The sequence below is a fragment of the Psittacula echo genome (genome assembly GCF_963264785.1).
Source record: "Psittacula echo genome assembly, chromosome: Z".
NCBI lineage: Eukaryota > Metazoa > Chordata > Aves > Psittaciformes > Psittacidae > Psittacula > Psittacula echo.
The window spans coordinates 68,322,124-68,348,936 of NC_137742.1; the positions used below are offsets into that span (position 1 = coordinate 68,322,124).

The window sequence follows — 26,813 nt, forward strand, 5'->3', positions numbered from 1 at the left end:
GAGCAATACATATTAATAGGCATCCTGTCCTGAGGAAAATTAAGACCGTTGTTTTTACAACAGTACAGGGCCAAATCATGGACAAGTGATTCATATACAATAAGAAGTCTTGCATGAAAAATGTAGGTACTTCATTCTCCCACCTCACAGGCCCAGGGCTTTTTCTGTCCTCCTGTTTGTACACATAAATAAGGAACTCATATGTGATGTAAACAAAATCAGCAATCAGGTCCAAAGCATCCTCATTTGGAGCAAATGGTGATCCCTGTTTTGGCTTCAGAGTAGGAAACTTTGAGTAGTAGGTCTGCAGAGAGCACACTAGCAGTCCATTTCACCCTGGAGCCTACTTCTGGCAAACTTTGGATAAATGTGTGCTCGTTTTAAACCATAAATGTATATAAAATGGCTTACTAAATATCAGATGTTGTAATAATACCCTGTAATAATAACAACAGCAAGAATAATAATGCTACCACATTAATGATTACACATAGTCATAGTAATGCCAAATAAATAACGTGTACTGGAAAAAATCAATACAAAACTGGCTTCCCATGAAAAAGGAACACTGACAGCCTGTGCAATGCATACTTGCACACACACATCACCCTGTGTTGGCTTTGCCTGGCTGGTGCATTTTAGCACATTGAACAGATGGGCTTTTTACTGTCAAAATCAACAGCTCTGTGTTGCATGGGTTACTGCAAACCTCTCCCTGTCAGTCTCCTAAATTGTACTTCTTTTTTTTTGCCAGATAAGACGATCAGTCTACCAATGTGGCCCAGGCCATACTCAGCAGCTTCTACACTGTTTTAGAAAAAGTCCTTTTCTGGATGAAAATGTAGGAAGACACATACTTTAAACAATAAATATGTGCTTCAGATTTTTTTCTTGTGGCAACTCTTCATGATTTCCCCCTTATCTGAGGATGGTTCTTTCTGGAAACTTAAGTCTTTAATTACTTCCTTTTTCTATATAAAAAAAATACATCTAGTGATGAGTAAATGTGCAACCACCCTGGGTAGGCCTGTGAATTATCCTTTATGGAGCAACAAGCTTTTTCAGAACATGACGGTCCCCATGCTCTCATGGGGACCATCCGTGGGGCTCTCAGAGGTAAGCTGTGCACTGTCATACCTCTTTTGACCGCACAGTCAAAACCTCTGGGGACTGCAAACAGGAAGCAAGCATTTACAGCTTTACTACCATGAAATTTTTGAACTGATTACTTCTTTCCGTGAATTTTTTCCTCAGTGGTCAGTGATTTCCTAGTATTTACACTGGAAAGGGTATTAAGGGTATATAAGAAACACAACTTATATGTCTTCCTTTTTAAGTCATAAGTTGGCCACCCTTCATTATCAAAGAGACATTTCATCATAGTCTGGAGCTGCACAGGCATCTGTAACCTGTGAGATTGTGTCTGTAGCACTGTAGGCTTGGCTGTATATCATTTCAAAGGAACAGCATTAATCATAGAACTCACAGAATCATAGAATGTTTTGGGTAGGAAGGGACTTTAAAGATCTTCTAGTTCCAACCCTCCTGCCACAGGCAAGGACACCTTCCACTTTACCAGGTTGCTCCAAGCCCCATCTGACCTGGCCTTGAACACTACCAGGGAAGGGGCACCCACAGCTTCTCTGGGCAACTTGAGCCAATGTCTCACCATTCTCATATTCCCCCTTGTCCTATCACTAGATGCCCCTATAAAATGTCCCTCTCCAGATTTCCTGTAGGACCCCTATAGGTACTGGAAGGCTGCTTAATGGTCTCCCTGGAGCTTTCTCTTCTCCAAGCTAAACAACCCCAACTTTCTCAGACTTTCTATAGACATGTCATCAAGAGTAAAGTCATAGTGCAGTTATAATATTAGCAATTGCAAATTAATTGGCAAGTATTTTCAGACTAATTTTAAAGTATCTTCCCACTAAGAACAAGACAGAACAGTATGCCGCCTTGCATTTTAGCTCCAGGTATCTGAGAGAAAACTCACTGTCTACTGCTTCAGTGCAGAAAAAAACAAAAGGAAGAGTATGAAGCTAAAACTATTGGCATTTGTCTGTCAGGTTTGCCCAGCTGAAGACATCTGACAACATCTCATCAGTAAAAGTCCTCTGAACAATCAAAGATAATTTAAATCGTGTCTAATTTAAAGAATTTGTACTATAACTAAACATTTGGCAATTGTTACTATTTTGTGCCCACAAAATGAATTATTGTAAATATATGAGGGCATTTACAAGTTTATCCATTTGGAGAACAGTATTTCCCAGAAAAACAAAGCTTAAATGGCACCAGATGGTAAAATAAAAGCTAAATTTTTCTCTATTGAAGAGATTAATAAGCTAAATTAAAAAGATGCTATTCATAACAGAAGTTACATGGTGCAGAGGATAACAATGCAGTCCTTCATGCAAATGTCTGTTGGATACATTGGCCTGGCAAGCACAAGTACTTAGCACGTTCACATTCCATTCATCAGCTTTGGCAGCTATTTTGGGCCTTGCAGGGGAGTAGATATGTGTCTCCATGTGGTCATCATCCCATGAACAGACTACCACTGCAACGCTGACACTGCAGCCCTTCACCAGCCTTTGGGGCAATTTCTGGATTTGTCCCTGTGTGAGCTTCTAGGTAATGGTGGGCACTCTTCTGCATTCCCCCATGAGCTTTGGCTGTGGGGGGAACCACAGCATTTCCCTTTCTTATTTCCCCAGCAGCACTTCCCTTTTTTATTTCCCCTTTAGCTAGCCCCTCAGAAGCTCACTCATTACCACTAAGGGGTCCACCAGATGTAAAAGCAGAGGGCAAGTCCTGTCCACTGTTATGAACTGTCTCATGTGACCTTAATACCATCATCCTGCTGGGAAAATAAGAATTGTTGTTGACTTCCTTAGTGCAGTTAACATTTTAGTGTATATTTAATTATTTAAGTGTATTTTTGAAGTAAAACCAGATAAAAACTATAAAACAGAAGTCAGTGTATTTATTTAGATAATTTGAGCTGCTGCTTCAGCATTGGATACTTGATATAGAGCATATATTATAGCACAGCATTGACTTTGCCTAGATACCATGAAAGAACAATTAAGTGTGCTAATAATCTACTTTGGAAAAGGTTCCTGGAAGCCACTTAATATGTTGACGGAAGATAAGAAGATTATAATGCCCTGAAGACTAATGAAACAGACACTTTGGACAGCAGAATTTAATTCTTCTCTTCCTGATTGACATTGTACTAGTACAGGTGTTATATTCTTACTTTTATATAAAAGACAGAACTTTAAAGTGTGCTTAGAAATCAAACTTTTGAAGATATCAGCAAGAGTTAAGAGGCCTGTACATTTCTGGATTGCACATGAAACTCTCAAAAGGTGAAAATGCAATCAGTTGATCCAGTTCACATTAGATTATTTAATTAATTTCTTTATCAATATTAAACAATTTCTTATTCTTATTTCCCAAAAGAGAGAGAAGTTTTTTTCAGCTTTAATTTTTTATGTTAATCTTTTGTTGGATTTTATTTTATTCAAAACATCACCATTATGCTCTGGTTTGCCAATAACTTAGGCAATGAAGGTACCAGTTAAGCCCCTTAATTCTATAGGCCCCTAAAGTGTTTACTGTTTATAGTTTATAAACAGTAGTTTATAGCTATGTCATTAATATTTTGGGAGTGCACAGTGTTTTGGAGCAGTTCAGCAAGCAATGGATAAAATCTGTAATACTAAACCATCGCTAGCTTTTAGACAATTGTTGTTTGCTCAGCCATTTCAAATGAAAATGTAATGTTAACCACTTTAAACCAGCTTGTCATGGTTTAATCCCAGCCGGCAACCCAGAACCAAGCAGCCACGTGCTAATTTCTCCCTTTCTTCCTCTCCCTGCTCTGGGACAGATGGAGAGGAGAATCAAAAGAATGCAACTCCCATGGGTTGAGATAAGAGCAGTCCAGTAACTAAGGTATAACACAAACCACAGCTGCTACCACCAATAATAATAATGATAAGGGAAACAACAAGGGAAGAGAATACAACCACTCACCACCTGCGAACCTATACCCAGCCAGACCCGAGCAGTGATCTAGCCCTTCCAGGTAACTGCCCACAGTTAAAAAAAATGACTGCTACTGCTTAACCCGGGACACAGCTTTTCAATTATATCTACTACAAGTACTGGTGAAAATGTAGGGAAATTTATCAGTATTGCTATTACTAATCTTTATAATCAGGAGAATATTTGCTTTAGTTTAAATGGCAGGCTGGTTGTACCCTCCAAGATGCAGGTTTGGCTAGAAATTACATCTATCATTTAGCCCTGGATTAACATAGCTTTTCAAAGGACTTGTGCATGACAATGTGCCCAATCCCATTTAAAAAAATGTATTTCTGTTTTTGATAAGGATATTAATTGTTTAAGAAAAATAATTGTGATTCTCATATGCTCTTAGCATGGCACAGCATATCCAAGTATCAGTGGATGTAGTCTTTATTTTGCAAGTAAAGAGTGAATACTTCTTTTTCAAGTAAAATCCAAAATTTTACTTCCCAATAACTCTTAATCACTATAATAAAAGGTATTTGAATTTAATTATGTCTTACTTTCGAAGCACACCAGTTCTGTAAGATAAAGTAACACACTGAAATACATGAGTATGATGCACACTTAGGTGTGTAAAGACAGACATTACTTCCATGCACACATGTGGGGAAGTGCACATTCTAAAACTTTAGATAAATACTAAGATTTTGGTGCAAACACTTGACAAAAAGGGCAGTTTAATAGTCTGTCCATTTTTTGAGATCTTTGTGCCTACTTTTACAATTCGGTACAGGAAATATGTCTGAATGTTCTGGGCATCCATCTCTGGGTACCCATCTGATCTGTGGCTACCTCAGCTGTATGTAGGGCTGCCCCAGACCAGGACAGCATGGGGCATTGAACTGCATAGACAGTGTTCATGCCTCCCCAGTCAATACTCAGTGGATAGCATACACGTGTGCAGATGGTCAGAATGAAAATGTCCTCAGGACAGAAGCATGAGAGAAAATGGCATTTACTGACAGAAAACAGGTAGTTTTGGTGCTTTTTGGTGAGCTCTGACAGCAGCTGCCATCTCAGGTGCTTCTCACAGAAAGCATTACTCAGGTAAGGAGGAATGCTTAGACCACTCTGTGCTGCAAGTGTAAGTCATGTAGCTACAACATAGGTTTGGCCATTCAGTCCAATTTTCTATCATGTTTACATGCAGATAACGCATTGTATGCAACAACATTTTGGTCAGCTGGAGGCTAACTCCAAAGAAGTGTGTAGGAGAAGTATGCCTTGATTCACTAACAAGCATGTTATGATCGAAACCTTAAAAATTTTGGTGTTATGAGTAAAAATCATTCGGAAAAACTTGATGTTTGTGTTTGATACTCGTTCCTGTGTATGAAGTCTCAGGAGCTGTTCTGGGGTTACACAAGTACCTATAGATTCCCTTGCTGCTGTTCTTTCCTTTAATTGTTGATCATGACCCAAGCGGGTATCTTTCATTTTCTCATCTTGCCCCTCCAGGGTTTAATCTTTCTGGCACACCAGACATAGCAATATAAAGAAAGCACCTTGATATTGTATAACAGATAGATAAGACAGAGTTGTTAGATAGCTAAGCTTATTTTCAAGAGTGTTTAACACCAGAATATATACATGAATCATTAGATTCCAAAAGGAATGCGGCTAGCAATCAGTTTTGGGACAGGGATTGTGTAACACATTCCCCAGCGCCTTAGAATCTAAGACCACAAATATTTGTTTTATGGAGGACCTACTCAACCATGTCAAGTTACTTATGTACGTACTTGGTTATAGGATTTGGCACTTGAGCTAAAATTTAATACTGATGGACGTTCCATATGACATTGTCATGATTTAAGCCCAGCTGGTAACTCAGAACCACACAGCTCCTCTCTCTCTCCCCCTTCTCCTCCCCCAGTCCCAGAGGGATGGGAAGGAGAATTGAAAGAATGTAAATCCCATGGGTTGAGATATGACACAGCAAAAAGGCAAAGGCTCAGTTGGACTGGGTGTCTCCATGGCCATCGAGCAGCTACTGTTTCCCGCAGGTGGTCCACAAGCAGTGGTATGGCAACATCAGCATCTGCTGCTTCATCCACCGAAGTAAAATATCATCCGATGAAAACATGAATTAAAAAAAAAAGAAAAAAGCCTGCATTAAATTAAAGGGTTAAAAGGTATTTATGACACTTAGAGCCAGATTTGAAAGGCACAACATTTCCTTTTGATTTAATGGCTGTGAACACACCACTGTGCCTGATGTTTTACCCTTGCAGGAACCTGTATTAGTGCAAATGTGATAAGAGGAATTATGATGTGAAAAATAACCTGGCAGTCAGACTCTCACATCATATGATTGCATCTAAAAAGAGACTTCAGGCAGGATAGAAAAGAGAAGAACAGATGCTGGTGTCTAGGTAAATCATGCATCCCAGGGGGTGACTTATAAGCCAGATCCCCACTGAACTCAGCTGTTTAGCAGTATGTGGCCTTCTACACATCCGAACGAACTTTTTCCCAAACCATGTGCCCTGAGCCTGCAGCTGGGGAATGGAAGAGACACAATGTCAGTTCTTTGCCACCTGGGACATGGGTGAGTCGGGAAAATCCTTCTGGATCACTTTAGCTGGCTTCAGCAGAGACACAAAGTGACCTTAATGCACAGCAGGATCTAATGGCACAGGCACAAAAGTAGAGTGTTAGGACTGCTTTTGTTTTGAAGAAGTACTGTAATGCCAGTGTGTATATGCTGATCCACTAATAGATGCCTGCAATATGAAGACCATGTTAAAGTCATGCATCTCTGCAGCAGAGTTCTCCAAGTGGGGACACTTTCCAGATCATCTTACACGAGCACTGTCAGAGCATCAGCGCACCTAAACACATGCTCATTTGCAACATGAGTATCCCTGAGTCCTAGCAAATGGTGTACTCATTTGAGTGCTCAGTGTACTGCTGCAACAGAAAAACACCAATTAACAAACAGACACTCAAAAAGGTCAGCAGAGATCTAGTGGAAAGAAAACTCCTCTAAATGCAGAGCAGGGATCAGAAAACTTACAGTACCCTGCTGTAAACATGAATTACGCTCAGCTCTGCAGGGTGCCATTGGGATACTAAAGGTTCTCAATAGGGTGATATGTCTGGATAGTGTAATCTGACTTGCAGGAATAGTCAGGATCCAGATTTTCTCTCCCTAGAAGGAAACATAATTAATGGGCATAATTCTTGATGGATGTCAGAAGGGGAAGGACAGAGGAGAATAATACTGAGGTTGATGGATATTTTTCAGCTTTATGATGTACCAATCTAGGATATGCCACCAAATGGATTATTGTATATTCAGGGGTATAATACCTCTCTCAGAATAGATTCAGCTAAATATCCTAAACATCTGTAAAGGGTGCCAATCTGTATTTTGTTTTGCTTGGGTAGTAACTACCATTTGTTTATTTTAGGGCTTTTAACCGTGTTCATCTTTTTACAGATGTGCCTTCTGACAAGAGAAAAGCCCTGAAATCCTACAGCTCATTTTGGGTTTCCTCTCCTGTGCGTACTGAAGTGACCACTCAGCCAGAAGTCAAGGAGGATTTGGTAGGGGCAGAAGTGGCTTTAAGCAATCTTTTGTGCTGCCTCAGCTCTGGGGATTACCTGCGTGGAATTCGGAAGTGTCCTGTGGCTAACAGCAAGACAAGTACAAATCCAGACATCACTATTTGATTTTGCATGCTGCAAAGTGAATGGTTAACTGAACTCAGTTCTCAACACTGTAATTCCTTAGCGCATGGCAATGCTGTAGCACTGTCCACACAAGCTCCCCAAGCACTCCACCCCAGGGTGCATGTGCCAATGTAAGGACAGCTAGTGCCTTTGTAACTCGCCTCAAGTCTCCCAAGCAGCTGAGCTGGAGGGAAAAGAGACGTCCTCTGAATCCCTGTCATGGTTCCAGAACCACTGATCACTGTGCCTCCACCGTGAGCTATTCCACTCCAGCAGTCTTCAGTGCCTTGCACATTTGATAACACATTATGTATGTAAATCTATTCTTCACCTACATGCGAGTGACTGTGTTTCATACATCTTGATACCCCATACATTTCCACTGAAAATAACAGGTTGATATTTTAATGTTCTGCCAGCAGGCGGGGACTAATCAAAAGTGCTCTGCTTTCATTTTCTACTTTGAAAAGGACAAAAACTTAATATCCCATGAAAAAAAAAAAAAAGAAAACAAAACAACAACAAGAAACCCCACACCAACAACCCTGAAAACAAACAGATAGAAAAGAACAAAAAAATAAGAATGCAATCTAATTACTGATCCTAGTTTGACCTGGGATACCAATTATAGCATTTTCAACCCCAAGGCAAAACACTTGCCTGACACTGAAGGTTTCTGTTGGAAATATTTTCACTGTTGGCATTTTCAAACCTTTTCTAATTTCTATTTAGTGCAGATAGATATCAGTAGTGGCCCTGATGATCCTTCTAAGTTTGCTTTCATGCACAAATATCCTTTCATTTGCATGAAGCTGGGTCAACTTTGCCAACCAGCCATTTTTCTCATACACCTAGGAGCTCGTACTCTCTTTTCTGCGGGGCACACTTCCCTAGAGAACCTCCATTATGTTGGTAATGTATTCTCATTTATCTGCCTCTGACTTACATGATAAGGTTTTTTGAGTGCCACTGAGTGGTTGGAGCTTCATGTGACAGAAGGAAGAAAAGCTCTTGACAGCCTAAAATAGGGAGCCAGTTTTTTGTAGAAACCACAGGAAAAGCCAACGAAAAGCCCTAAGAAAGTGCATTAATAACTAGTTACACAAAAGTAGCATAGGAGATGATAAATTAAATACTGGTGAAAAAGAAGTGGCAGAGACAGCTGCAGGGTAAGATCTTTAAGCCCCAGTATGACTGATGCTGTCAACAGTGTGACCTATGTAGACTGCCAGTTTCAAACACAAGCAGCTGCTAAAGTTGTTGACTGAATATACAAATGTGTACCAGGGAAAGCATCCAACTTTTTTGCTGTGTTGAGGTTTGGCCAAGCCTAAAACTTTCTGTAATTTTGCCAGAGCACATTTCTGTCCTCTGCTTGCCAGATCTAAGAAGAGAGATACTTTGGAAGACTGGGACTTGAACTTTGGACTATCACCTTCAGCACCTTCAGAATGATTTTCAGAAAACATGTGAGGCTTAAGTAACACATTAGGAAATGATTATGTTTTAGTGGCAGGCTTGCTATCTCTTCTTGTTTGTTTGTTTCACGTACAGCTGTGGGAAACATTTTCTTTTCATAACAGGAATGGGTGATGAACAAGGAGAGAATTACAGAAGAGCCAAGAATAGAAGATGATGTGAAAATACATGCAGAAATTCTAGAGAATGGGGGAAAAAAAATAAGTAAAGAATTGGAGGAAGAAAGGAAGGAAGAGGATGAATTATTAAAAGATCAGATTCAGATATCATTTACACAGTTATAAATCAGGAGAGAGTGAATACTTGGTGATGACCTCCAGAATGACCTGTTCCATTACCTTTCCAGGGACAGAGGTGAGGCTGACTGGCCAGTAGTTTTCTGGGTCCTACTTCCTGCCCTTTTTGAAAATGGCAGTAACATTGGCCTTCCTCCAACCATCAGGCACCTTTCTTGTTCTCCATGATATTCAAAGATGATTGAGAATGGCAGAGCAACAACACCTGCCAGTTCCCTCAGCACCCTTGGGTGCCTTCCATCAGGACCCATGGATTTATGGGTGTTAGGTTTGTCAAGCCTATCCATAACCCAATTCTCCACAACGAGGGGGAAGTCTAGCTTTCTCTAGCCTTCTTATCTTACCTCCAAGATCTGAGACTCCTGAAAGCCATCCTTAGTGGTAAAGACTGCGGTAAAGAAGGCATTCAGTAATTCCACCTTCTCTGTGTCTTCTGTTGCCAGGACACGAATCACATTCAGTGGCCCTACATTTTCCCTTATCTTCCTTTTGCTGCTGACATACTTGTAGAAGCACTTCTTGTTGTCCTTGATGTAGTTTGCCACATTCAATTCCAAGTTGGCCTTGGCCTTCCTTGTTGCATCCCTGCATACCCTGAAGATTCTCCTCCCACTTGGGCTGTCCTTTTCCTACATCCTATAAGTTTCTTTCTTGTGTTTGTGATTCATCCTGCTCATCCATGCAGGTCTCCTGCTACCTTTGCCTGATTTCTTCATCACAGGTGTCCTGTGTTCAGCAGTAGCAGTCATTTTTCTCCTTCTTAGTAGCTGGTGCAGTGCTGTGTTTTTGACTTTCAGCCTGGGAACAGTGCTGATAACACCGATGTTTTTAATTGCTGCTCAGTAATGTTTACTCTGACCAAGGACTTTGTGAGTCTCGTGCTCTGCCAGGGAGGAGGGGAAGCTGGGAGGAAGCAGAGACAGGACACCTGACCCAAACTAGCCAAAGAGGTATTCCATACCACAGAACGTCATGCCCACTATATAAACTGGGAGGAGTTACCCGGAAGGGCTAGATCACTGCTCGGGTCTGGCTGGGTATAGGTTCGCAGATGATGAGCGGTTGTATTCTCTTTCCTTGTTATTTCCCTTATCATTATTATTATTGGTGGTAGCAGTAGTGGTTTTGTGTTATACCTTAGTTACTGGACTGCTCTTATCTCAACCCATGGGAGTTACATTCTTTCGATTCTCTTCCCCATCTCTCTGGGAGCAGGGGGAGGAAGGAGGGAGAGTGAGAGAGAGGCTGCTTGGTTCTGAGTTACGGCTAGGCTTAAACCACGACAGTTCTTTTTGGCACCCAATGTGGAGCATGAAGTGTTGAGATGACAGATCTGACTGGAGTGTGTCTAATCATATTTGTGATAAGCATTTATTGTTTTGGACTAATAGTCACTCGTCACAATGCTGATTTATTGGCTCTCGAAGTTGTTGCTCTTGATATCACAGTATCAGCATGTCATACCTTACTTACAGCCAGTATTTGCTGTGTTAGTGTTTATTGGCTGGGGGGGCTTGGGCTATGGTTCTTGTTTCATTGTACTTTATGGTAATGACTTGTGATCATGAAACTGATCTGGCTTGCGTTCCCAGTGTGGTCGCCACCTCTATACTTTGGGAGGTATATAATAGGAGTGTATAGCAATTACACATCTTTTTTCCCCTCCTCAGGTGGTCAGCCCATGAGGGAGACATTCCCACACACCCTAGTGCCAATTCAGCAGCTACTCAAATTCTGACTACAACAGATAATGCAGCTACTCCAACTCCAAGCACAGCAGCTACACCAGCCCCAGTGACAAGTACAGCAGCTACTCAACCTCTGACAGCAGCAGACAGCACAGCTACTCCAGCTCCGAGCACAGCAGCTACACCAGCTCCAGTGACAAGTACAGCAGCGTCATTTGAGAGGTCTGAAGGTTTTAAATGGCCTTTGGGTACCCTTGAGACCTGTCTGCTGATTGTGATGGGGATCACCATGTTGGCACACATACAGAGTGTGGTTTAACCACGACCATTTTGTCTGATCTTGAACGTTAAGCGGAGTCGTGTTTGAGTCTTGTCTAGGGTTAGACGACAATATAGGAGGACCAAGAGATTTTCCCTGAGGCTGGACAGTCATGAGTGGCAGGGTGTGTGGGACAGTATGGGCAAGTATCTGGTCCACTGGGCCCCTCCAGTGCTTTGGAAGTGTCTGAGATGGAAGGCAGCTGTATGGAGTCCCCAACGACAAGATACAGAAACTGCTGAAGGGGAGGGTGAATTATTTTGAGCCTGGTGGGCCCATGACACTTCAGGCCATCACAGCAGAGATGCAACACAGAGATGGACTCATGATCGAGGGGTGGACTTAGCAATGGACACTATTGCCCAGGTTATTCACAAGTGTGAACATTCCACACAGCCTCTCCTGCTCTGAAAGACTGTTACAAGAGATGGAGCCCAACATCATGGACAAAATGGACTCAGCAGCTTTCTAGGGATTGGTCCATGCACTAAGGAATGATCTCTCTCTCTGTCTCTCTCTGTGGATGTACATATATGTATGAGTGATGGCATATTGGAAATGTGGGATCTGAGCATGATGTGAATGGTATGGGATAAGGGGTGGATACTGTCTCAGGTTCAGCAGTAGCAGTCATTTTTCTCCTTCTTAGTAGCTGGTGCAGCACTGTGGTTTTGACTTTCAGCCTGGGAACAGTGCTGATAACACCGATGTTTTTAGTTGCTGCTCAGTAATGTTTACTCTGACCAAGGACTTTCTGAGTCTCATGCTCTGCCAGGGAGGAGGGGAAGCTGGGAGGAAGTAGAGACAGGATACCTGACCCAAACTAGCCAAAGAGATATTCCGTACCACAGCACATCACGCCCACTATATAAACTGGGGGCAGTTAGCCGGAAGGCCAAGATCACTGCTCAGTTGTGCTGCGTTTCAGTCGGCGGGTGGTGAGCGGTTGTATTCTCCTCTGATGTTATTTGCCTTATCATTATAATTACTGGTGGCAGCAGTAGTGGTTTTGTGTTATACTTGAGTTACTGGACTGTTCTTATTTCAATCCGTGGGAGTTATATTCTTTCGGTTCTCCTCCCCATCTCTCTGGGAGCAAGGGGAGGAAGGAGGGAGAGTGAGAGAGAGGCTGCGTGGTTCTGAGTTACAGCTGGGCTTAAACCATGACAACGGGGATACACTGATCTTGGGCTTGGAAGAAGTGGTGCTTAAACTGACCAGCTCTCTTGGACTCCCTTCTCTTCTACAGCCCTATGGGATTCCTCTAAGTAGGTCTTTGAAGAGGCTGAAGTTAGCTCTCCAGAAGTTTAGGGTTCTAGTCCTGCTTACTGGTTTGCTTCCCCCACGCAGGATTCTGAGTTCCACCATCTCATGATCACTACAACCAAGGCTGCCCCCAACCTTTACATCTTCAACCAGTCCCTCCTGCTTTGCTAGTACAAGGTCCAGCAAGGTCTATCTTCTTTTCAGATGACACCTGCTGGACAGAAAGTAAGGGGGTGAAAGTAGCCTGCCTTCACAGTGCAGAACTGTACCACGCCTGCCCACATCTGCATTACTGCACTTAACTGCTGTTGTACACACCAGGTGCCCTCCCTGCTGTTCTTATCCCCCGCCAGAGCAACCCAGGATAATCCATGTGCCTGTAACAGCTTTTTTTTTTTTTTTTTCACCTGCTCCCACTTTTTTTATTTTTGTAATATATTCTGGCTGATGTCCTGAGTTGATTTAATTCTGACCTGTGAGTCTCAGGCTAGACTAAGTAGAGATACTGTTTTTAGAAGTCAAAATACCAGGAAAACTCATGTTATTAGCAGCAACTGAGTCTCAGATAACTGGACAATTTTAAGAATGCCTTCACAAATAGACAGGTGTACTCATAGGGTTAAAGGCTTTTATTATCTTCTGATCATTAATTTACTCTTTCTCTTTTAAACTACTTCCAGCTTCTTCTCTAACATTGGCTGTCTTTTCTGCCCATACTTAAAAAACAAAAAACAAGAAACAAAAAAAGCCCACCAAACCAAAAAAACAACAAACAAACACACAAAAAACACACACGCCCAGCCCTTGCTTTTGCTCATTAAACTGCTTTTATCTTAACCCATGAGTTTTCTATCTTATTTTTTTTTCCTGTCCTGCTGTGGAGAGAGGGCGACAGAGCAGCTTGGTGGGCACCTCGTGGCCAGGCAAGGCCAACCCCCACCAAAGGCATATTCTGACTTAGACGAGTCCTGCTCCACATAGCGAGTAAAGTAACATCCTGGCCCAGCTTAAAGCCAGGGTTCATCTTTTACTAGCATCACAACTCAATGCCTGGGCACCCTGGTGTGAAGAGCCAGAACTAGCCAAGCCTAGCTTAACTCTGATATCTGAAATATCTCTGCATATGGCTTATAGGGCATCTTTTCAAAGCCCTCAGGATTCTGAATAACTCACAAGTAAAGTATGTGGCAAACAATAATATAGATCGACCATCCAGAAATTGGTGAGCTACTGAACAGTATCTGAATTACACTATGGCTGGAGCCACCTTGTTAAAATGCTTGCTGAAAACACATGCTTGCTGTGGAACAATTCCTGACCAGTTATCAGTTTGCTAATCCTAATAACAGAAAATTTGAAATGTCTGACAGTCACCAAAGGAAAACAAATACAAACAAGTTCTAGACACACTTTTTTCTCTTGCATGTAATAGTGAATTAAAAGACAATCACAGAATCATAGAATAGTTAGGGTTGGAAGAGACCTTAAAAGATCATTAGTTCAAACCCCCCTTCCATGGGCAGGGACACCTTCCACTAGACCAGGCTGCTATAAGCCCCATCCAACCTGGCCTTGAGCACTGCCAGGGATGGGGCAGCCACAACTTCTCTGGGCAACCTGTGTCAGTGTCTCACCACCCTCACAGTAAAGAACTTCTTCCTAATATCTAATCTAAATCTACCCTCTTGCCAGCTTAAAGCCATTACCCCTTGTCCTGCCACTAGATGCCCTTCTAAAAGTCCCTCTCCAGACTTCTTGTAGACAAAGACAAAAATTACACTGAAACATAGTTTTGGAGAGAATACAAGCTATTTCAGGTCTGCGATAACAATCCTCCTTAATTTATACTGATGACTATTTTCAGGTTTTGAAATGTTCTCCTTTACTTATTAACTCCTATTCAGCAAATACAAAGAAGTCAAATGTAAGCACAGTCATAAAGAGGGAAAACATACCAGGAAAGTGCATTAAAAACATCAATTAGGCAATAAAATGTCTTCGGCTTAGGCCATGTGGTTAGCATCTGTGAACACTTTTGAGTTCTGCAGCTGAGAAAACACTAGTTTGCAAAATCTCTTCAGCTAGCAAAGCCACTGCATGAATAGATTATTTCTATTCTGCAGAAATGTAAATCAGTAACTTGTTAAAAGTTCAATTAGCATACATGAGTGAAAAACAAGACCTTGAGAGTCCCAAAAATGTCTTGAATAATGCGAAACTATTTCCCGTCAGGATAGTGAGGATATATTCTGGTCTTCCTGAAGGAAGCTATCAATACAAAACCTTAAAACTTAACATAAGTGAAACGAGAATCATAGAATCATATAGTCATAGAATCACAGAATAGTTTGGGTTGGAAAGGACCTTAACATCATCTAGTTCCAAGCCCCCTGCCATGCACCGGGACTCCTCAAACTACATCATGCTGCTCCAAGGCCCTTCCAACCTGCCCTTGAACACTGCAAGGGATGGAGCATTTAACCCCACTTCTTTGGACAGTGTGTTCCAGTGCCTCACTACTAAGACTAACTTCTTCCTTGTATTTAACCCTAACTTCCCCATTTAAGTTTGCACGCATCAGCCCTTGTCCTGTTGCTATAATCCCCGATGAAGAGTCCCTCTCTGGTACCCTCATAGGCCCCCTTCAGATACTGGAAGGCTGCTCTGAGGTCTCCAAGCAGCCTTCTCTTCTCCAGGTTGAACAGCCCCACCTTTCCCAGCCTCTCTTCCGTGCTCCAGCCTGTCTTTGGTGCTCCAGCCCCCTTACGGACCTCATGGCCTCCCTCTGGGCTTGCTCCAGCAGCTCCATGTTCTTCTTATCCTGGTGTCATGGTTTAAGCGCAGTCAGTAACTCGGAACCAAGCAGCCACTTGCTCACTCCGCCCCCCCCACCCCTTTCTTCCTCCCCCTGCTCCCAGAGGGATGGGGAAGAGAATCGAAAGAATGTAACTTCCATGGGTTGAGATAAGAACAGTCCAGTAACTAAGGTATAACACAAAACCACTACTGCTGCCACCAATAATAATAATGATAAGAGAAATAACATGGGAAGAGAATACAGCCACTCACCACCCACCGTTTGATATCCAGCCCAACCCAAGCAGTGATCTAGCCCTTCCGGGTAACTCCCCCCAGTTTATATACTGGGCATGACGTGCTGTGGTATGGAATACCTCTTTGGTTAGTTTGGGTCAGGTGTCCTGTCTCTGCTTCCTCCTGGATTCCTCTCCTCCCTGGCAAAGCATGAGACTCACAAAGTCCTTGGTCAGAGTAAACATTACTGAGCAGCAACTAAAAACATCGGTGTTATCAGCACTGTTCCCAGGCTGAAAGTCAAAAACACAGCACTGCACCAGCTACTAAGAAGGAGAAAAATGACTGCTACTGCTGAACCCAGGACAGCTGGGGACACCAGAACTGCACACACAGTACTTCTTAATTCACATCAGCCACACGGCACTGCCCTACAGCCAGCACCACTTTCTGCCATACATGTGATGGATCTCCATACGCAGCATTCCTGAAGTGCCCTCAGGTTGGCCCGGCACTGTGGTGGTCTTCAGCACATCACTCTGCTGGGACACCAGCTTCTGGTGCCCAGGCTGTGGTCCCACCAACTTTAGACAACTCAGGGTGCTCAGACAGCGCTGGGAATAGTGCAGAGACCTTGAATGGCACCTGCCACCTCCATGACGGCGACGACCCGTGTCTTCCCCCCCACACACACCTTCATAGTTCGGTTCGGACAATGCTGACAGACCCTCACATATAAACCCACCTTCCTGCTGTAGAAACCCAGCTTTTCGGAAGGCTACAACTGCCAGCCCGCCCCTAAGCACGGACGGCGTGAGGCAGCCGCTGGGGCCGCGCTCAACATGGCTTCCCTCGTAACGACGGTCGCTGCTGTGGCCGCTGGGCAGCAACAGGTAAAGCGTCTCCACAACGCAGGGCTGCCGAGCTTCCCTGCTCGCCGGCTAGGGAGGCAGTGCGTTTCCGCAGGCCCGCTGGGAGGCGGCTGCTGAGGAATTCTGTCTTTGTATGAGGTGTAGGTATAAACGTTAAACAGGAACCTGTAGGAAGCAGTGCAGGTTTGTGTAGCTGGCCTCAAAATGTAACCCGTAACCCGAACAGGCAGTTTTATTAGCTGTGTTCCTAGCAGTTAAGGGTGTTCAGGGTTGCTGTGAATCAGAGTTGGCAATTTGCAAGGGTTATTAAGCAGATTTCATATGTTAAGCTGGTATTTTTGTTAAACAAGATGAAATATGGGCAGTCTTCCTAGCGTAGATTACATGTTTATAATCAGGTAGGTAGCTCTTCCAACTTGCCAGAGACTGGCTGCTGGGAGAGGCAAGGCAGTTGCAGTGTGGTGAGCAGCCTCTGTTAAAGCAAGCTGATGTTATAGTCTTTTCATTTTTTTTCATTCATTCATTCATTCATTCATTCATTCATTCATTCACCAGAATACATTTTTTGTATACAGTCATCAGCTCACTGTCACTCATCACCCTAGTTTTATACCTGTGGGACTTAAAATTAGTTGAATTGCACCGGTATAAAACCAAAGTAATGCTGTTACTCTGCACTGTGGTGGTATCTGCTTAAAAATAATTAATAAGCATTTAAATAATACTGGTTTTGAATAATACTTTATTTTGTTACATACAGAATGACAGCTGTTCCAGTACTTGCAGGTACTGGTCAACAATTTCAGAACTGGAAGATGAAAGCTGAACAAGCTAAAAAAGTTTAATGCTTAAGAACCGCAGAAAATCTAAAGACTCAGTAAGCTGTACAGTTTGTTTTCATGCTGTTCTGGAGGTAATATAACTTGAGGTTCAAGGTAAGAGTTTATGGTAATTAAACCTTTAGGCTAAGATTTCCTTTTGAGGAACTCAGGCAGATTATCATGGTTGTTACAGTAGTTCAGGATATGCTCATGAGCTCCAAAATGCCTGTTGCATTAGACACACAAAAAAGAAAGTGCATGTGACGTAACTGAGTTCTCAGTTTTCCTACTCAGCTGTTTTTACCCTTACTTAAAGCCCTTAAGACATACCAACAAAAAGGGAATTGCAGCAGCATTACAAGAGATTCCTCAGAGAAGACTGAAGACACTTCATCTGAAATATGTAGGCGAGTGCTTTGGAAAATGGGGGTTCAAGACAGCTCAGGCACAGAAGTCATTTAAATTTGTTTCCTCACATCTTGAGTAAGTGCTGTCATAACTATTCTGGCAACTGAAACAAGCAGAAGGTTTCTTGAATGTATGAGCGTTATGAGGAAGAGCTGACACAGCCACCCAACTGAAGGAGGGGTTTGTAGCTGTGAATCTTCAATGAACAGTGACACTTGAATCTCACAGCACTGTTTTATGCTGCCTGAATCGGCTTCTCATTTATTCTGGATACTGAGTTATAGCTCAAAAATTGACTGATGGGTAATGTAGACATTCCCAAGCATCATCAAACAAGACACGGTATTTAATTTTGCCTCATTAGCTTTCTGTAGTTGTGCTCTGAATGTTTCCAGTGCACTGTGTGGGGAGATAGGGTACTTGGCACAGCAAAGCATTTAAACTGTGAACCATGAACTGCACCATATAAGGGTTTTAACCATATAGAAGGAGTAGACTGTTAAACAGCCAAGCTGCTAAGAGACAAGTTTCTTGGGCTATTGGTAGTGTTGTTGAATGTTGTACAGATCTCTGTACTGAGTGGCACCTGTTGAGCTTTCTCTAAAGCTTCTGAAAGCAAGAAAAGCAAGTAGGCTCTGTACTATACATAAAGCATTGTCATTAAGTAGTGTAGCATTGTAATAAGTAATTTAACATCTGAAGCTACTTGAATAACGAGCTTGAATTTGAATCTTCAGTTGCAGTAGTGCTACTACTACTACTAGTATTGAGACTGACTGAATGTACACGTTTTGTGTGTGTTGGGGCTCCATCTATGTGTGCAGCCACATTAAGACAACCTGCCTCTGTCCCTGCACTTTCCAATGAAAATTCTCGTGAGGCTCCCTGAGGCATACCAGTAAAATTTCAGGTCATTTCAGTGTGTGAACCACTTGCCTGTTAGCAAGATAATTTCCCTGTTAGCATCTTTCTTTTGCTCAAGTTCTTGGGTTACTCTGGTGCATAGTCTTACAACAGCAGAAAGATTTGCCTTGAAAACAGCTCTAGGAACAAAACAGTGATTTGTGTAAAATATAAGACAGTCTGTTGATACAGCCTCAGCTGGATACTGACCTTGGAAAATCCTGGGGCTTTGTTAAGTCTTTGTTTCTTACTCAGTGCAGCAACCTTTTTTTCCAGGCTTGCAAATCTAGATAAAGACAAAAATGGGTATCTTTACAATAGGAAGAGTCATTTCAGGATAGAAGACAGCATACTAGAAGAACTAGAACACAGCTTGACTATCAGTAGAAAAACTGAAAGTAAGTGGGGTTTTACTTGGGGTTTTTTGTTTTCCTTTTTTTAATGTTACTGTTGTTTGTTTAAATGGTTTAAAAATCAGTAGTACAGAGAGGTTAGTTCAGGTGGAAGGTGGATCCTGACAAAAGCATGGTATTTCACCATATGTACATCTTATAAAGAAGACTTCCACAGGTGGCTTGCAAAATTCAAAGGCATAAACATTTTGGGCATTCTGTGTTAGTAACTATTTTAATCTTGAGTGTAGCAGGTACTATTCGCAACAACTTTGGTGGGAAGTTACTGTTTTAGAAACTTGGAATCAATTGTGTGTGTGTATTGCAGAATCTAATATAGTGTAGCTAAGGTACAATAAATACATACTTGCCACAATGTAAGTTTCCACACACTGATTGCTGCCTTTAAATATACTTCTAAACAGTTCTGTTTGCATTTTTCACATCTGTGGCTAATTAATAGTCTGAATAGTGCTGTGAGATGGTACACGATCTGTCCTACAGTATCTGTTCTGCTTAGGGACTAATTAAATACTTGAAGAAAAAAGGTGCTTCCCTATTCACAGTACCTAGATTCTTTCAGAAGTAATCAAATAAATCATGCTATGCCTTTTGATGTAGAAGATCAAAACAAGTTGAAGAAAGGAAAGGACAAACAGAGATAACTAAAAATATACTCACAGATTTGTATGTTTCAATGTGCGTCTTTTAAATAAAGAAACTTAACATATCCTTTATGTCTTGCAATTCTTAAGAAATTTACATATTTCCGAGGAATAACTACGTTAAAAAAAATCAGAAAACTCCAGGGGTAAGAAGGGAGCATGGAAGTATGGATGGAGATACTGTTGTGACCTATGAAGGACTATCACGCTATATGTGCGATATGAAGGAATGTTACAGTACAAGCTTTTAGGGTATGTACTAGAACTCCCAAACTTCCTATTTACTATGTTCAGGTCTTTCAATATCATCTGTGTGCTATATGCCGTCCATGGTCTCAACAGGTACTAGTAAAGTCATGTTTTAGCTACATTTTTTTACATTCAGGTCTTGAACTCTGTTATCCTTTCCTTAAACCAAATCTTTCAGGATAGAAGATACAGTTCCTTAGTACCTAAGATGTATCCAGAACCTCATCCTCATCAGTATTGTATTTATGAACTCAAGAGGAGCCGAGTGGTAACAAAGCAGGTAAGTACCTGCATGCCTGGAGTACATGAAAACATTGATTGTAACTTAGTTAACACAGCAAATAAACAAAGCTTGTTGAAGCAGTACATTCACATACACTTTCCAAGTTTGTTTTCAATGCTGAGTGTTTTGAGGCCTAGGTCAGAGTCTCCCTCAGAATTCTAGAGGAGGTATCATCTGCATAGGCAACATTCTCCAAATTCCAGTTATGTCATAAAAGGTTTGGGGGGTGGGGAGAGCAAACTGATTTAATACAAATACGACTATCCTGTTGGTCCCTTTAAAAATAGGGAGCTACTGATTTATAAATCTGTTGATACAGTGTGGGGAGCTACATGGCTCATGTAGTCAGCTACATGCAGTTACAATCATGCTAAAATGCTTAGTATTATGCAGTGTGTTAGGATCAGACTTTGGGACCCTGCTTAGATGAAATCCCCAGTTTATCTTGGAAACTTCATTGCTCCTGTTCTTCAATGCAGAAATTGTTAGAACTATGGACACCTTATTTTGTTTTATAGAAGCTAAAATCCTGCTGCAGCTATCAAAAATAAAAGACTGTGAAGAGACTTCAGCATCAATTAAAATACATGAAACCTACACCTGAATGTAAGTCATTATGAAAGATTTTAAAACATTTCCACCTACAGACAGGTTCCTTGCATAGTTGCTTGTGATTCTCCTGCAGACTTGGGATACACCTGCAGTCTATCTGCTTTTCCAGCAGTCTCGGAAGGGAAGAATGCAGAAATACATTTCTGTGTGGAAACAGAGAAACTTCCTCTCTCTCAGAAGTGGTGTGGGTTTGCTTCCTCAGGCTCTTGAAAGCCAGGTATTTCTATGTCTAACTTTGCCTTATGTAAAGTTAGTATTCTATTTCTGTTTAGGTACAGCTCCCTTACATTTGGTAAAAGGTCACAGAGCAAGGGTGTACAGAAAACTAATTTCTAGCCATCCACATGGATTGAAGCGTAAGTTGGAATATTCTGCGGGAAATGCTGAAAGAACTTGTTCAGTTTGGATGTTTTGAAACTTTTTCGAAATAGGCACATTCTCCTATGATACTCCACTACCTCATGTAGAACTTGGGTTGAAGTTCTGCTAGCTGAGGGCTTTGTGATGTTGGATAAAATGCATCTCATTTCATCTATGGAGTGTCTATTCTATAAAAAATGCATTATCTTCTTCAGCTGTCAGCAAAGATGCGAAGAACTAACACGGCATGAAAGCTGAACTAGGGAGTTTCAGATGACATAACGGTGCCAATTTAGTTTATTATTTTTTTTAAGCCAGGTTAGTTAAGCTGTGTGTTCAATATGTGTTCACAGAAATGTTGTGCTGGTTTAAAACAGACTCTGAAACTTCTTTTCTACCATTTCTACCATAGATCTTCTCTAGGCAGCCCTCTTGCTGTTTTTCTCCATATCGAGACTACAGTATGCTGACATTACAGGATAAAGTCTTACTTTGATGGGTCTTTGTCAGCTTTGTGAAAGTAAGTTAAATAGGATTGCTGCATCCTGGCGTAAACCAAAGATACAAGCAGTCATTTAACTGCATTGTTATAAAAATAAACAAAAGTGGAAACTTCAGAATAAGGCTGTCCTATTCTGTTAAATCAGTTGAAAGTTACTCAGAATGCGACTTACTTAAAGGAAGTAAGCATTTATACTGGCTTTGCATCCAGTGACCTAAATCACTGTGAAATCACGTCTTTTGAATAAATGAGAGTATTTAAAGGCTATTTAAGATGAAAATGCATGCTTTTTTGTACACTGAAGTAAATGTCGAAGAAGACTCTGCAAGCGCCTGCATTTCTGGGTAGTGCTGAATTAGTGGTAAATACTGTAGCCTTCTTAAATAATAGTCTTTTTTCTTCTTTTCCTTTTTAGTTGTTGACAAGCTCAAAGAGATGATGGAAGAAGTTGAAAATGCAATAAATGCTTTTAAAGAGGAACAGACAAATACTTTTGATGGCAGTGGACCAGCAAGTTAGGTGCCAGTTCCAAAGCAGTAAGCGATCCTATCTGGAACTGCAGTTCTTGTTACATCTGTCCCAAAGAATGTCTGTCCCCCTGTATAGGCAATATACCTGTGTGTCGTGGTTTAAGCCCAGGCTGTAAATTAGAACCACGCAGTCTACTTCCCTCCCCCCCCCGGCTTTCTTCCCCCCACTCCTGGAGGGATGGGGAGGAGAATCAAAAGAATGCAGCTCCCATGGGTTGAGATAAGAACAGTTTAGTAACTAAGGTATAACACAAATCACTACTGCTACCACCAATAATAATAATGATAAAGGAAATAACAAGGGAAGAGAATACAACACCTCACTGACCGATAACTCGCCCCCACCCTGCAGTCATCTAGCCCTTCTGGGTAACTCCCCATTACATCCCCGAGCATGACGTGCTGTGGTATGGAATACCTCTTTGGCTAGTTTGGGTCAGGTGTCCTGTCTCTGCTTCCTCATGGCTTCGCCTCCTCCCTGGCAGAGCATGAGACTCACAAAGTCCTTGGTCAGGGTACACATCGGTTTTATCAGCTTTGTTCCCAGGCCAAAAGTCAAAACCACAGTGCTGCACCAGCTACTAAGGAGAAAAAATGACTGCTACTGCTAAACCAGGACACTGTGTCATACTTACGTAAAGAATTAGAATTCTTCTGACATAGAGAATTACAATTCTTTCAAGAGCTACCCAAGTAATAAACAATACACTGACATAAAAATGGAATTATAAAATAGGATGTGGAATTGTTAATTTGAAGGGAGAAAAAAATGTATGTTTGCTTACAAAAAAGCATAATACACCAACATTCATAACTACCCAAAGTTAAGATGAATGCCATAATTTAAATGATTTTATCAGGCATATGTTAAATACCCCTGTGTGATCTGTAATAAAAAAAAAAAGTGAGGAAGCAGATATAGTTGCTTCTTTGTCCTAGGTTTTACCTCTAGTAGACTTTTAATTCCTATCTGTATCCTAGTTTGTATCCTTGGAGCATGTTTTCATCAGACCAACAGGGACGCGTACAGTTTTCATGAAAATCTTACTCTCTCCCCTTCCGTCCCCCTGTTGTTCTCCCGCAGTCACTTAAGAGGTGGAAAGAAAAGCAGCAGCAAGAAAAGCCAATGCAACTTGAAGGAGAAAAAGAAATCAGAAAGAATGCTTAAGGAAGAATCACAACAGCATGAAGAAGCTCAGAAGCAAAAAGCAGCAGAAGAAAGAAAAGACAACAAGCAGCAACAGAAGCATGGAAGGAGCAGAAAGCAATAGCACTGGCAATGGAACAAGCTTCACAACTAAAACTAGAAAAAAAGAAGGAGAAAAAGCAACAAAAAGATCGCCAATGCCACATGAAGTTAGTGTTGGAAAAGTATACCTTGCTGAAGAAAGAAAAGGAGGAACGTGAGAAGCTTGAAAAGGAGAAGAGAGAGGAGGCAGGAAAGGAGGAAAGGAAGAGAATTGCTGCAGAAGAAATTAAGTTTCAACAGTGTGCATAATTACATCCCCATTATGCATGTTTTAAATTCACCTACTTCCTCCTACAGTATAATCTGTTAAACACAAGTTTCATTTATTTAAATCTATTTGTGATTCACTATGAATAGCATCTGTTGCATACAAGAAGCAGTATGAAACTTTATTTTATACAAAAGTGTTCCTTTTCCTCACTATTTTAAGTTCTACAGGATTATTCAAGTCCATATTTCTTTCTGCATAAAGAAATGGTTTTATTTACTTCAATGTGAAAATGTTTGGGAAAATCAGCTTGGGCTGTGTAGCTCTCCATGCTATAGAAAATGTCAGAAGACCTGATTATTGTATGTAGATACAAAATCAAAAGACCTGTTTGAATATCCTGAAGGTTTCAGTAGCTGTAAGGGCATGAGAGATCCCATTTCAATGTGAATCTGATTATTGGAGAACTGGTAGCATTGCCACCATTCCCACTGGAGTTCATTTTTACAGAGATTAAACTACTACAATTTATGTTTTTCAGAACTACATAACTATAATTTGTTTGTGCAGGACAAGCTATAGCAAACAGCTACACAGTGTAACTTCATTCTGTACTGTGACAAAATAATTTCAAGACAACAAGAAAATATAACTGAAAAGGCTCCATACATATTCCATACAACTTGGTTTACTTCCAAAGAAATATTTGGTTTTCTATTTGTTGTATGTTTCAGGATCTACAGAAACTGCAGCTAAGGATTCTACAAAAACAAGCTAAAGAAGAGGAGAAACGAGAAAAAGAAAAAAGGCTGGCAAACTTTTAAGAGAGAAGGTAAACCTCTTTTTTACTTTAATCTGACGTGTGCAGCTTAGCTGTTTAAGCAACCATTTTCCTCACTGAGACAAAACTAATTATTTTTCCTTATCAAAATGGTTGATAAAGGCAAAAAAGAAAGTCATGCTTGTTCCCAAGAAACAAAATTGCAGCAGGCATAGCTGTCCTTTAAAACAAAAAAAAGGGGGGGGGGGGAGAGAAAGGGGGCAAGGGAGAATTTACTAATTTGTCTCCCAGCAGTATTTATTCTGGGTAAAGCCTACAGCTCATACAAATGCGCTGCAATATGGGTGATGTTTTTTATTTTCAGATGGTTTTCTACCACTAGTTAAATAAGTAGACTCACTTCCAGAAGAGTTTTGGGAACACTGCCTGAGTTCTTGGAGTTTATCCTTTTAAATCAGTAAAGTTTAATGACAGCAAGCAGTTGTTGCCCCTCTCACTGATTTTGTATTCATGCTGTTTCCTGTGATGGTGTGAAGGGAAAAAACATCTCTTCTAGCTGGCCACCTGGCTCTGGTTTACTGTGTACCTTTTATCAGAGAATCGTAGAATAAACTAGGTTGGAAAAGACCTTTAAAATCATCAAGTCCAACCTTTACCCCAGGACTGCCAAGACCACGACTAAACCATGTCACTGAGGGCCTCATCTACACAGTTTTTTAACACTTCCAGGAGCAGTGATTCCACTGCTGTCCTGGGCAGCCCATTCCAATGCTTGATCATCCTTTTGGTGAAGAAATTTTTCCTAATATCCAGTCTAAACCATCCCTGGCACAGCTTGAGGCCATTACCTCTTGTCCTATCATTTGTTACTTGGGAGAAGAGACCTACCCCCACTTCACTACAGCCTCCTTTCAGGTAGTTTTAAAGAGGGATAAAGTCCCCCCTGAGCCTTCTTTTCTCCAGACTAAACACCCCCAGTTCCCTCAGCTGTTACTCATCAGACTTGTGCTCCAGATCCTTCACCAGCTTTGTTGCCCTTCTCTGGACCTGCTCCAGCACCTCAATGTCTCTCTTGGAGTGAGGGTCTGTTGTGGTTTAAGCCCAGCTGGGAACTTTTTTCCACCCCCACTCCCTGAAGGATGGGGTGGAGAATCAAAAGGATGTAAACCCCATGGACTGAGATAAGGACAGTCCAGTAACTAAGGTACCATACAAAACTACTACTGCTACCACCACTAGTAATAATAATGATAACAGAAATAACAAGGGGAAAGAATATAAAACTAAAAGGGGAAAGGAAAACAATAAACACAAGTGATGCACAGTACAATTGCTCACCACCTGCTGACCGATACCCAGCCTGATCTGAGAAGCGATCTGGGCCTTCTGGGTAACTCCCCCTAGTTTACATACTGGGCACGACCTGCTGTGGTATGGAATACCCCTTTGGCTAGTTTGGGTTAGGTGTCCTGACCCTGCTCCCTCCGGGCTTCTTGTGCCCCCCACTGGCAGAGCATGAGAGACTGAAAAGTCCTTGATCAGGGTAAACATTCCTCTAGCAACAACTACAAACACTGATGTATTATCATCATTGCTCTCAGGCGAAAACACAGCACTTGCAGCAGCTACTAAGGAGGAGGAAAATGACTGTTACAGCTGAACCAAGGTCAGGGGCAGGGGCCCAGAACTGAACACAGTATCCAAGATGCAGCCTTGATGAGGGCCTAATGAGGGTTTGTAACTCATTCTGTGATCAATGAAAAAGATCAATTTGTTTGTTTCACTCTGAGGTCGAGGTTCACGTTAACTTACCAAGAGCTGGGAGGAACGCGCAAGAGGTCACACTACCAGCTTCAAAACCAATTCTACATATTCCTCGTAGGTAAGGAGAATGATGGATGCGTAGCATGACGAAATATAATTATATATGACCTCTTTAGGCCTTTTTTTTTTTTTTTTTTGCCTTGTTTTTAGAGCAGTCCCAGCCTGGAGACAAGGCCTGTAGATGAGCCTGTCGAAGGGTGAGGGTGACTTTCAGCAGTGGAGCGGCCGGCAGCCCTTGAGAGCTGTCACAGAGCTTGACTGACCCAATGACGTGTTGCCTTTGTATTGTGT

General features: G+C 41.6%; 1 protein-coding gene across 1 annotated transcript; it reads left to right on the plus strand.

Annotated features, from left to right (window-relative positions):
* Positions 1–1,068: 1,068 nt before the first annotated feature.
* Positions 1,069–26,723, plus strand: CCDC112 (coiled-coil domain containing 112; the record flags this gene model as incomplete). Its single annotated transcript, XM_080638336.1, is given in 17 exon segments — positions 1,069–1,116; positions 16,622–16,756; positions 17,496–17,516; positions 17,518–17,577; positions 17,581–17,612; positions 19,144–19,265; positions 20,975–21,011; positions 21,013–21,062; positions 22,346–22,409; positions 22,411–22,444; positions 23,545–23,583; positions 23,585–23,678; positions 23,681–23,948; position 23,950; positions 24,652–24,735; positions 24,738–24,749; positions 26,673–26,723. Coding segments are annotated over 17 exon segments (1,152 nt in total).
* Between the last annotated feature and the right edge of the window lie 90 nt (positions 26,724–26,813).